The sequence below is a fragment of the Lemur catta genome, chromosome 5 (assembly GCF_020740605.2).
Source record: "Lemur catta isolate mLemCat1 chromosome 5, mLemCat1.pri, whole genome shotgun sequence".
Lineage (NCBI taxonomy): Eukaryota > Metazoa > Chordata > Mammalia > Primates > Lemuridae > Lemur > Lemur catta.
In genome coordinates, this window is record NC_059132.1 from 23,841,081 (window position 1) to 23,854,396 (window position 13,316).

At 39.4% G+C, this 13,316-nt stretch overlaps 1 protein-coding gene across 2 annotated transcripts in view; it reads left to right on the top strand.

Annotated features, from left to right (window-relative positions):
- The window catches only part of EBF1 (EBF transcription factor 1), a 383,852-nt gene that overhangs the window by 9,746 nt on the left and 360,790 nt on the right, over positions 1 to 13,316 (top strand). For both annotated transcript variants that reach the window (XM_045551268.1, XM_045551269.1), the window contains exon 5: positions 5,745 to 5,818. In XM_045551268.1, the coding sequence (XP_045407224.1) occupies positions 5,745 to 5,818 (74 nt within the window). The remainder of the gene's footprint in view (positions 1 to 5,744; positions 5,819 to 13,316) is intronic.

The window sequence follows — 13,316 nt, forward strand, 5'->3', positions numbered from 1 at the left end:
TCCTAATTCACTTCTGAACACAGGCCTGCTTAGCTGCTGAGCTGAAATTACATCTTTGCAATTTGTTCACCAGTAGCCAAGCTGCTAATTGAAGCAAAATAATTTTTTAAATTTTATCCCACTATTAATGTTGGATTGCTGTTTGACACAATTGTTTATGAAATGTCAGATTTGTAGTGTTTTCTTTGGCATGGTTTAATTTTTAACTAGCACTCCTTCACCTACTGGAAATTTCTAGGACCACATTAGCTAGCACCTTTTTTCTTTTTTTTAAAAAATAGCAACCAGTAGAACTTGGTGGTTGAATGTAATGATTATTATTACAGTGTGTTGATATTGTAGGTGTTCATGTTGTTTTTTGATTAGTTTAGTTCTTGGTAATTTGCTACCAAAGGCTTGTTGACAGTTTGCATTCAGAGAACATTCCACTTTTGATTGAAGGAGGTACTTTGTACATTCATGAACTTATTCTCTAAGGTAACAAATTAGGTTTCACCTTTTATTTTGTAGGTAGAAAAGGAGTCACATATTTTCAAGGTTACTGTTTTGATTTAAAAGAAAATTAGGAGTTTTTGCTAGTTATAGGCCGACCTTCCTTCCTTCCTTTCTTCCTTCCTTCCTCTTTCTCTCTCTTTCTTCTCCTCTTCTTCCTCCTCTTCCTCATCTCTTCTTCTTCTAGTGTTGTTTCCTTTTCTTTGGTTATAAACCCAGAAAGATTCCTAATGAAAACATTTTGTTCTTAAAACCCTTCAGATGTTGCTGCACCAAAGTCAGAAGTATTCTTCTCACTCCCTTTATTTTGGCATGGAACACAAAGAGTTAAAACTATTAGAAAAGTAAACACAAAATAGCCATGCTCAATTCTCTGTATTTCCTTTGGCATCCTATTGAAGTGTGATCCTGGTGTATGTTCACTGTGTATTTTTTGTTTTACTGTGTGGTCTTTATCCATAGTAAGTTTCAATTAACTTTTTAAGATTCAGTGGTATTTTAGAAAAGCAAGAATGAACCATACTTCACAAGATGCCTTCTAAAACAGGAGCGATTCAGACAGGTTTTATCTATTGATTGACTTACTTATTTTCAAAGATGTTACAGGTTAATTTATAAATGAGCATTTGAAATGATGGCATTTTTATCCCCTAACAGTAAAATTTCCAGCACTGTTGTTGTCTAAGGACGTGAAAGTTTTAACAGTTTCTAAGTTTTCTTCTTCTTTAGTTAACTGTAAGAAATTGTTCTGGAAAAACCTTGAACTGAAAGTGAAGAGAGTTTTAAAAAATAATATGCAGTATTTTCTGTCTGCTTATTAGAGTACAACAGTAGGAAAGGGAGGTTAGTATATAAAAATAAATAAATCTGCTCAAACTATGTCCAGTTTTGACAACTTGTTTATCAATTTCACCAGGTTTTTAAAGTTGAGATGAAGTTAATGCTGTTTATTATTTAAGTTTTCTTCCTGTACCAGCATTCCTGCCACCTTAAGAAATTTATTTGCCATTGGCAAGATTAATTTAAAGTTCATTTTCTACTTGATATTGCAGTTTTTGTTTCTTAGGTTACAAATCTCAACTTGATTCGCCATCAATTGATTTATTTAAATAATATATTTTATATGCTTCTCTCCTCCTCCCGTCCATCTATGTGGCAGGCCTCCCATCCTCACTTCTGATGAACACATTGATTTATTTAAACCGCAGTTGTCTTTGTCCCTCTCACAGCAGACAACCTTCCTCACAGTGAGCAGACGCATGATTTACTATGGAGGATGAAAATAAGCCTTCTTCTTGGTGCTCCATTGTCTGGGCCCTAAACCAGCTGTCTATTAAAATGGTTTCACTTAAAATAGTCAATGCTGTTTATATGCTTCTGTGATCTCCCAGCTGATCCAACCTCAACAAGCTTCACTTGTACCCCACAGAGGCACATATTTAAATTAGGAGGAGAGGCAGGAACTTCACCCTAAGTTCGTATTAGAGGTTCCATATCCTTTTGGGCTTAAAGTCTGGGTTTGCTGAACTGCGAACTAGTCTTGATGTGTGTGCTAAACGTAGATGGTAGAGATTCGATATGAAGCTATTAGCTGGAGGGAGAACTTGGTGGCATTTTTAAAAAACTCTTATTGTTGTTACTCTGCATCAGAGACATTCGCCAAAATAAATTTATCATATCTTCTTATACTGGGTCTCATCACAATGTTGATTTCTGGACCTTTACCTTATATATGATGTGTGTGTGTGTGTGTGTGTGTGTGTGTGTGTGTGTGTGTGTGTTTTAACAAGCTGCTTTTTCAGTAAAAAAAAAAAACAAAACTGTTTGCATGAGGTTGCAGGTAGATCTGCCTTTGACTGAATTCCACTCTAGAGCTAACCCCATTAAACAGAGGTTCTAGTTTAACTCTAATTACAGAATTTTGCCCTACTCCACAGTGGAGTTTTACTTGCTTTTATTTCAAAAGTTACAGAAGCAACATTTCTTTCTCTGCTTTTATGTGCTGAAAAACATTGTTCTTTGGAGGCCTCAAGGAGAAGAAGAGTAGAAACTCCATGTTTTCATCCCTCCCCAGAGATCCTAGCTATTTCTGAGCAAATCCAAACCAATGGTTTCATTTTTCTATGCTTGATTTGGAGAGAGATTCTCTGTTTTGACTCTGCTGCCAGAAGCGAAGTGGCGGTTTGGTATTTGGTAAAGAGATGTATTATGGAGGCTCCGGTCCTTAAACAAGTCACGTTCAGTCACTAAAGGAATAACACAGGAATTCTGGATGTCTGTGTCATGCACTCTTTGGGGGAGTCATGAGCATATTTGCATTGCAGCATGTCTTTCACTGAACATCACGAGGGGCCCACTAATTTCAATGGAACCAGCAGTCTCAGTAAAAATAATATTCCTATCATCTAGAAAGAATCAAAATGAGAACTTCTGATGTAACTGATAATCCCCCATCTTCCCAAAAAACCAAACTTTTTTTTTTTAGAGTAGGGGAAACCCCATTAATATTTGTGAATATATTTACCAAGTTACTTGTTTTAGTTTAGCATGACAAATACTTAAGTTGAAACAGAGGTTATCAAGAGTATTAAGAGAACATACAAACAATTTAGTGATAATAGGATTTAGCAGAAATGAGCCATTAGAATTTTTTAGCACCATGTATGAGATCTAATCAGTAGTTTACTGTAGGTTTTTTTAAATTATTTTTCAGCAGTGATTGCAGGAAATAAAGCAGGCAGATATGATTTTTGGTTTTCAAAACATTTTCAGTTAATGCGTTTTCTTGAGTAAAAGAACTTTTTAGGAATTTGAAAAGGTCTTTTAAGAATACAGGAAAGGGCCATCTATGCATGCTGAAACTAGTGGATGAAAATTTGAGGCATAACAGGATATTAACATAATGTAGATCAGCAGTCCCCAACCTTTTTGGCACCAGGGACCAGTTTCACAGAAGACAATTTTTCCACGGACTGGGGTGGGGGGAAGGAGGGGCATGGCTCAGGGATGATTGAAGCATGAAACCTAGATAGCTTGGTTTTGTGCTCCTATGAGAATCTAATACCACCACTGATCTGACGGGAGGTGGAGCTGAGCTATGGGGAGCGGCTGTAAATACAGATGAAGCTTCTCTTGCTAGCCCACCGCTCACCTCCTGCTGTGCAGCCCGGTTCCTAACAGGCCACAGACTGATACTGGTTCTTGGCCCAGAAGTTGGGGACTGAAGATATAGTTTATCTCCCCAGAAGAGAATTATAATTACATAGGGTAAAGTAATAACTTTACAGTGGGAAAACCTGGATGATAATTTCTGGTAGATGGCAGGCACCACCGTAACCAAATGGTCAGAATTTACGTTGTCAGCAGTGGAACTGGAACTTGTCGATAACAGGATTTGATATACTGAGAAGAACTTAGCGTCACCTCTGTGGTATTCATGCCCTGAAGTACATAACTTTAATCTCAGCCTGAGGAAACTCAGACAAACCCAAATTGAGGGATGTTCTACAAAATAACTGGCCTGTATTCTTCAAAAATATCAGTGTCATGCAATACAAAGACTCAGGAATGTTCTCTGTGAAAAGAGACATGACCACTGAATGCAGTATTGGATTTTATTTTGCTATAAAGGACATTATTGGGTAATTGGTGAATCTCACTAGCGTCTGTGTATCAGATTATCGTATTATATCATTGTTAATTTTCTGATTAGGGAATTTTACTGAGTTATGTAAAAGAATTTCTTGTTTTAAGGAAGTACATGCTGAAGTATTTAGGGCATGTCTGCAATTTACTAATAAATGATTTAGGTTAAAAAAAACCCAGAAAAGAACAAAGTAAATTTAGTAAAATGCAAATATTTGGGCAGTCTGGTAAAATATGAGTAAAGAATATCCTTGGAATTCTTTGTATAATCTTATAATTTTTCTATAAGTTTACAATTATGTCAAAAAAATTTAAAAGATAGAGGGTTATGATAGGCTAGCCATAAAAAAATGGTTCTAATGGGCCAATGGTAGAGAAATATTTTCTCCTCATGCAAGTACCTTTCCTCATTTTTTAATTTGTTGCAATGTTTATTTTGTAATGTGGTCAGATATTATAATCACAGTCTGCTCCGAGGATCTATATGCACTTGGTCTTAAGCTGTGCCCGTCATTTACAGGTTCTGAAAGTCTCAGGTTCAAAAATAAAGCCCATTAGAGCTAAGTACAAGTTAGTCACTGCAACATCTCTAAGTACTACATGAGAATAGTCTCTGGTTAATTTAAGTAGTTTTGTCACCAAGAAATTGAGGGTTATAGGAATGTGTGAAAGTAATTTTATTAACAATTTGAAGCTGTGTGATATTAGCATTATGCAGTGATACAGTGTTAAATTAGTTAAATGTATCCCAGTACAGAGCACTGCTCTGCTAATAGCTGTGTGTTTTTCTTTGTCCCAGGTATTAACATGTAGATACATGAGAAAGCTGAGGTCCCAGGAACCTTCCTGGTGTCCTTAAGCAAAGCATTTATATACGCATTACAAAAAAAAAGACAAAAACGTCTTGGCTGGTGAGGCAGTTTGGTACTCCAGATTTTGAGTCAGTTGTAATTGTTAGTTTAGGGAGATAACTATGGCTTAAGCCCACACACACAGCATATGCCCACAAGTATTCCTGTTTGGGTGGGTGTACACCCAGTGAGAGCACATGTTTTCAGCCTATTGATGGAAAGAGGGATTTTCCCTGATTGATGAATCATTTCAAAGATGACACAGTTAGTGAATAGACTCGTGAGCTTCCCCCACATTTGTTTTCTACTTCTCAGCACTAGAACACTAAATTTGGGGCCTGGAAGTAGTCAGGTGGGAAGGCAAATCCATAGCATTTCAAAATCAAATCCACAGGCTCTTCTATATTTTAAATAAATAGCATCTCAATCTGCTAAGCTTTCTAGGGTTTTCCTCCTGTTGATGAGAGTTATTTTTATTCTGTATTAAAAAGAGGATGGTGGTTGCCTTGACGACAGAAGGCCATGCCACACACTGGTCCAAAGGTGTGCATGATGATGAGGGGTTGGCAGGGCTGGGAGGAACATAGCCTGTTCCACTCCATTTGGGTTGATCCTGAAACAATCAGCCCAGGAGGCCTTTGGCTCCTGAAAGCTAATTGGTCCTCAGTCGTGATGAAGTGGTCAAGAACTCCCTTGTGAGAGTTTGTTTTCTCTACTTGCTTCCACTCTTAGCTAAAATCATGCCTTTGCTTTCAGGCCATAGTGTATGAAGGCCAAGACAAGAACCCAGAAATGTGCCGAGTCTTGCTCACACATGAGATCATGTGCAGGTAAGAAACACTTGGGTCTCTCCCTTTAATTAACAAAGAGAAGATGAATCTGAAGATGAATTTGTGTTTCAAACCAAGGTGAACTTAGGCCTATTTTGGGGTATACATTTATTTTGCTTCTATTTGATAATCTATAAAGAACCGTTAGACGTGAGTGTTTGGTGGGAAAGTGTCAGGCATCACAGTAGTTTTCAGTTATTTATTAGATTTCATCCTGAAAGATGTAAATTTCCGCTTTGATATCTATCACACTGTTAATGGGCACAAAGCAGTACCTTCTCCTTCTCACTCACAATCGAATAAAATAGAATATAATCATTTTAGTGTTAATCTGTGCACTCAACTGCATTGCCAGTAAAGTGAGTAAGAATTCTCTTGATGTCAGCAGAGGCCTCTGTTTGGGTAAGAATTGAAAGTTATAGTTCCCCTTTTTCATTCTCCCACTTAAAAATATGACCATCTGTACCTAGGCATCATTTCTCCTTAAACTGAGTATGAGTTGCTTTTGGGGTTTTTTCCGCCTTGCATCTGATCTCTTAATTACCCTGTGGATAACTCTGACAATGTAGCTAATATTTCTCATAGATAGTGAGCTTTCGGAAGGATGGTAAAGATGAGCCCCTAAAAGGTATAAAATTCATGTTACCCACAAATGATTGTCTTTATTTTTGCCTGTAATCAGACCAAAGCTACATTTGGAAATAAGCAGATAGACCAAATTCACTTCAGCCTGGCCTCCACATATGGGGAAATAGACCAAGGCATAGCCTTTTAACTTATGTTCTTATTCTTCATAAAATAACACCAGCACTTTGCTCTCAATGTATTCTGAATAATTGGATAAAGCATGAAGATGCCACTGTGCATCAGAGAAAGGCTACTAATTGCTTTGTTAGCCATGCAGGCTTTTCCTGGCACAAAGCTGGCTTGGCTGCTGACTGCTGCTGACCAGTTCATTTGGGGCTTCCGCTGCTGCTGTGGCATGGATGGGCTTTATCTGGTGTTCACAGACTTGTGGGGAAAGCAGCCTTTAAACTCTACAGGTGGAAATAAACTAAAAAGGGCTTAATGTGCTTTTGAGTGAAATCCCAAATATTAACTTCTTCTATGTCTACGATTATGTATGTATATAACATTTTCATTTTTTCCTTCCTGGGAAAAAAAACATACTTCTGATATAGTATTCTAAAATATACAGGAGTTTCACAAGTTTTCACTTAAGTGATTTGTAAAACTTGTTAATTATTACAAAAGCCAGTTGTTTTTCTCTAACCTTAAAGCAGTAGCAGAACCCCAAAGTATGGTCATGGATTTCTTATGTTACTAGGCAAAAAATGAGTGTTATATTGTACATAACAATTGTACAGTAAAGGTGAGTTGCACCTTTCAGAATTAAATAAGGAAAATTTATTTTGAAAAACATTAAAACATGACCTCCTTCATCTTACTATTTTTTCGATCATATCTCTGTTTTAGCTTCTTACAATTAGCATGTCGTTAGAATGAATTTTCCATGTTCTACTATATGTTATCCTAGCAAAATGGGAAACAGACAGGAAGATGGATCTCAACCAATAGGCCAAATAATATCTATATATCATAGATTTGCATCTCATATGTGCACATGTTTGGACTATGCTAGAAATAATTCTATTCTTGAAATACTTAAAGATATATTATGCCTTTCACACACAGGCCTACCCTCTATTAATGCAGTTTATATTTTTCTTGTTTTTAAAATTCATTGGTCCAAAGTACTTTATTATGCTGGTTGGTGTGCTTTACTGCTGATGTTCTTTCTGTTTTTCAGAAGCATAAAAATTGCAAAAATAAAATTCTCAAGCCACTGAAGGCAAATGATGATGTTTGTACTGCTTGGCTAAGAGAGAAAAGCCATATTCAAAATGTCATCCTGTTAATGTTACAGATTATGGTTTTCCTGGCTGCCTATAGATGTGTAAGGGGTACTGTTTGTTTACCAGGCCGCCATGACCCTATTACACAAACCTGTCATCTATTGTGTGGCTAACAGTCTTTTAAATTGCAAATCTGATGCTCTTTAGGGGGCTTTAGGAAAAAAATTCTCACTTTCCACACCATCCTATTTCTCTTGATTTCTTGCCTGTTGTAAGTGGAAGTTGGGATGTGCTGAATTTGCACCAGGGGTGCAAATGCAGGCTCAATTATAAGCATAAAATTAGAGTCTGTTCACCATTAATCAGGCTGGCTAATTGCTATGCACCACCATTAGCCATATGGTGTGAAAGACAGCTTGCTCTCCCCAAGATGAAATTTCTTCATTGCAGACATGAAATAGTGAGGGTCCTGGATTTTAAAATAGCTTGTTTTAGATATTTAATTTCTAAACAACTTTCTGCAGTGCTTTTTATCAAAGCTAACGGCACAATAAAACTTTGTGTTGATGTCACGAAAGCTGTATATTTATAGTATGTTGGCTATGGAGAAGGAGACACAGAGAATTTAGATTGATGAGACAGGGCTTGGTATGATTCTGTTTTGTTGCAGGCAAAGGGAAAAAAAAAAAAAAGAAAAAGAAAAACACCAGAGAGTTGTGTCTCAGGTGGTTGCAAATTTTAAAAATCTATTGTGTTCTGTTGAGAAGGTGACCCCGTTGCCTGGGGCTGGATAAAGGACTAGCCACTATCGGATAATAATTATTACCACTCAGAGACAAAATCTCTTGGCCTTGAGGACGTGGGGTTCTTTCTGTGGAATTCTGAGTTTCTGCCTTTTTGGTAAACTGGAATCTGTCACACCGATCATCATTACATTTTGCTAATACCTAGTGGTTAAGTTCTTAAAATGATATGGCCCCATAAATGATTTTTGAAAGCACGATTCCATAGGGGATCTGACTATAAGGAAATCCTGACCTCCTGTGTTTAAATGTGGATGGAAAATAGGAACTATGCTTGGTAGGTGAACTGGTTCCCAGTGCTCTGTTTAGGAAAGCACTCTTGTTTCATTATCAGTGCGTGCTTTCTTGTAGGGCCTTGAGTTCTCAGGGTTGCTTGGTCCCTTGATATGCGTGGTTTCTTCAGGGAAGCATCCCTGGCTCTTGGCCTGAGTCAAATCTCATTGTTATGCAATCCTGTATAGAGTAGTCCCTCAGTCCATGGGAGATACATTCAGAGACCCCCAGTGGATGCCTGAAACTGTGGATTGGATTGTACTGAACCCTATAGATACTATGTTTTTTTCCTATACATACATACCGATAAGGTTTGATTTATAAATTAGGAACAGTATGAGATGAATAACAATAACTAATAATAAAATAGAACAATTATATTGTATATTGTAATAAAATAAAATATATTGTAATAAAAGTTATGTGGATATGGTCTCTCTCTCAAAATATCTTAATGAGCCGTACCACAGGTGACTGAAACCGTGGAAAGTGAACCCACGGAAAGGGGGAGCCACTGTACACTGTACTTTTCCTTGATAGCGCTCTGCACGCTTGGAACTGTGTGCCCACGGCTGTCTTCCTTTGCGGGACTAATTGCTCCTTGCAGGCAGGGAAATTACTTGGTTTTCTTCTGTGCCTCTGTTGTCCCATTTGTGAAATGGGGAGGATAATATTACTTACAGGGTGGTGGTGAAGATTAAATACTATAATCCCCATAAATGTTTATCACAGTGCCTGCCTGATACATGGTAAGTACTGAATGTCTATTGTTATTATTAATAGTAGCAGTATTAGTATTGAGAGAATCGGTGGCAGCAATAGTCACAGTGTCTAGCAAAGTACCTGGCACAGAGTTGCTCAGTAGTGATGGTAAGAGAACACTGAGAGGAAGTGAAGTTATACAATGTGAATGTACTTTGTCCTTTCTGGTTGTGGTGTTTAAAAATGCTTTCATTCATTCTTTTAGCACCTACTATGTGCAAAGCACTGTGGAATGCAAAGTCCGAAAAAACGCCAGTAGGAGAGCTTGTGGCTTAGCCTGGGAGATGAGACCTGTTGGCAGACAGCTGGACTGCTCTCTAGAAAGGGCTCAATGTGATGAGAGGTTGAGGCAAAGGGCTTTGCCTGTTCAGAGAAGGGTGAACATACTAGGAGCTGGGTAGTAGCAGCGGGAGTGGAGAGGGGTGAGATAGGAGAGGGGTTTTAGAGGGTGCATGAAGAAGTGTGTGGGCACCTTTGTTGGCAGTCCAGGCAGGGATTCTCCGTGGGGAGGTCTGCAGCTGGGTAGACCCGAGGCCTGGAGCTGGGAAGAGAGTCGTGGCTAGAGAGAGCTGACTTCGGAGGTCTTTTCCCAAGAGTGAGAGTGGAAGTTGTGGGCTTAGGTGGGATTGACAAGGGTGGGAGAATACAAAGAGGGGAGACCATAGATACATCCCCTGGGGAGTAATCACATTGAGCGAGGAGGGAGGGCCTGTTAGAGAATCAGGAAAAAGAATCTTGAGCATACAGGGGATAGAAATAAAAGGAAGGTGTTTCAAAGGCGGGGAGTCACCCTTTCCATAAGTGCTAGATGGATCCAGATGGATGTGAAGACTGAGAACGCACCAGGTCACTAGTGAACTTTGAGAGGAGATTCAGGGAGGTTCTGAGGCCTGGATGCCAGGATTAGGGGTTTGAGGGGACAGGGGGTGATGGCGACTCTGACAGAAAGGATGTTGGTCGGTGCAGAAACTCAGAGAAAAGAAGGAACAATGTTTTTTATTTTTTTTAGAAGAGTAGGAGAACTTGACAATGTTTGTAAGTTGAGGGAAAGAATTAACTAGGGAGGGAGGAGTTGCAAATGCAAAACAGGAGGAATCACTCATGGGGCAGGTCCCAGCTGAAGCAGAAGAGGAAGGCCCTGCGAGCTCAGCTGCTTGAGTTAGTGTTATGAGGACAGAAAATTTACCTTAAGATGTGGGAGGAAGATAGAAGATATAAGAGTCTATCTTATCTAATAGATTCTTAAAAAGTAGTCGTCCTTATAACTATTAATCAGACTATTCTGATAATTCATATGTCTCATTCTGTAGCCACTTTGGTTAAACAGGTAAGGCATCTTTGTTTTTTTCTTTAAAATTTTTATGAAGCTCAGAGTTTGAAATGATGGTTTTCTCCAGTTGAGAGAACCTCTACTTCTAGGAAGAAGTTCCATGCCCCGCCAGTGACAATCTGCAGGTCCTACGACTAAGAAACATTTAGGTGTTCCTTGCCCCGATTTGGGAAGCTGTGAGTCAGCGCGCTAGAAATCCGCCACCTGTGTTAGGCTGCTGAGGAGGAGACTGATCAGCTTGCCTTTCTCTGGGTGTGCAGATTGTGTGGGAGACAGACGATCCTGCCGAGGAAAGGGCTGCTGTTTAGAGTCCACAGTGTACGTACCGCACCAGGTGTTAGGTACCCACTCCTGTGACTGGCCGCATTGTTCTCCTGTCAATTGGGTTGCAGGTTCAGGAGGGATATGAATAGTGGTGGCACCTGCCTGCTTTTAGAATCCTGCTCTGGTGACAAAGCAAATGAGGAAACTCCAAGCCCCCCAGTAGATGCCTGGTTTGGGGAGCAAATGCCAAGTCCGTGCTTGATCCAGTGTCTGACACACATAGTAGGAGCCTAAAAAGTATTGTTTTGAGTGGGTGAAGGTCCATGAGTCACACGGTAATGGGGACATAACTATCATTGTGATTTCTTTTATTAACACAGTAACTTTCCCTTTCAGTGCTTTTGCATCTGTGTCATGTACTGAGTTGTTTCAGCATGAGCCCTCTTCTGCCTTAATCATAAGTGAATTTGTTCTCCTTACAGCTTGTTCTTCTTGGTTAATGCCTGTTTTACGTATGGTAGAGGTTGGCACTCACCTTCCTTGGTTCTTCCGGGCTTAGTAGAAAGAACTAGGGGCAGCTCAGCTTATAATGAGAGAGCTCACATGTGCAGGGAAGACTTGTGGGGACAAAGGATAGGTCCTTGCTCTGGTTGGCTCCAGGAAGCCACAGGGGGCTAGATGTTGGCTCAATCTAAAGGGAGACCTGCCTTCCCCACTTGTAGTTGATTTTTAATTTTTTGATAGAAGAGTAATACTGCAGTTCAAAACAGAACACTTCAGAATTAAGAAAATGAAATGCATATCCTCCATTCTTCTTCCCCATTCCCTGTAAGTTAAGTCTTTGAAGTTCCTATTCCTTCAATCAGAAGATATTCCCTGAAGGCCTACTGTGTGCCAGGCTCAGTTCTGGGTTGCTGGAGATTACAGGAGTGAACAAAACAGTCTATGACTCTGTCCTTGTGGGGCTTTTATATTCAAATGAGAGAGACAGACAATAAAAGAAGACAACAAATAAATACGACACATGCTGTGGTGCGCACTATGAACACAAATGAAGCAGGGTGAGGGCTTGCGTGCTCTGCAGTCAGGGAAGGCCATTCTGAATCCTCCCTTCCTCTTTCGCTTCTTTCTCTTCTCTCTTTCACTCTTTCATTTTTCTCCCAGAAATGAGGCCGTAGTATACATACTATTCTGCAACTTGGTTTTCTCAATTCACAATATAAGGTGGCCCTTTTTCCATGGTAGTGCATCAAACACTACCTTCATTCCTTTTAATGCTGCACGGAATTCCGTAAATGCGTGTATATGTACACACACATATACACACCCATTGTGTACACACATATGAACATACGTACACACATGTGTATGTGCAGGTGTGTGCATATATATGTATTTAATGAGATCATATTGTAGACACTATTTTGTAGCCACTGAGATGCACAGCAGAAGCCTGAGTATCCCATTTTGGGAATAATGGCTGTGTGATGTAGTGATGTGATCCAAGAAATAGGAAACCTATTGGGCTATTTTTTCATACTTTGCATAAAGTTTTCCTTATAAGTGTTAAGTGACCTCCAGCGCCTTCATTCTTTTTTCTCTTCTTTTCCTCATTCTGCCTGTTTTCTTCCTATTCTGTCCTTCCTTCTGCACATCTGTTCTTTGCATGCCCCGGGTCCCTTGGGGCACTGCATAGAGGTATGGTTAAATTCATCTGGTTGCTCTCAGGGGCATTTTTATTTTAAGGAGATGAGGACCATGCTTAAGTCCGAGGGCAAATCTCAGGCTTAGTGTGGCACTTGCTTGGGGCAAGTGGTGTGGTATATGGAGTGGGGCAGGGTGCACCTTGCTTCCATCTGCAATGCCTGCCCAGAGGGTCAGCTTGGCTTTTTTTATCTGTTGTCCTTCTTTTTTCCTGGATTGTATTCTACCCCTCCGCCCTGCCCCCAGTACATAACATTCATTCATAAAGTCATTCATTCATTCATTTATTCAATCAGTCAGTGTTTGAGCTGTTCTGTTCTACCACAGGCTTTATGCTACTCGTTAGGTAAGGAAAATTGACAGTTTCTTCCTCTGTGAAGCCTATAGGTTTAGAGGGGGAGGAGAATGGGAGGGGTAGAAAGATAGTAACAAAAAATACACAAATAAATACGTAACAATATCATTTGCATTGTGTTATGTGCCCTAAAAGGAAACCAAAAAAAATC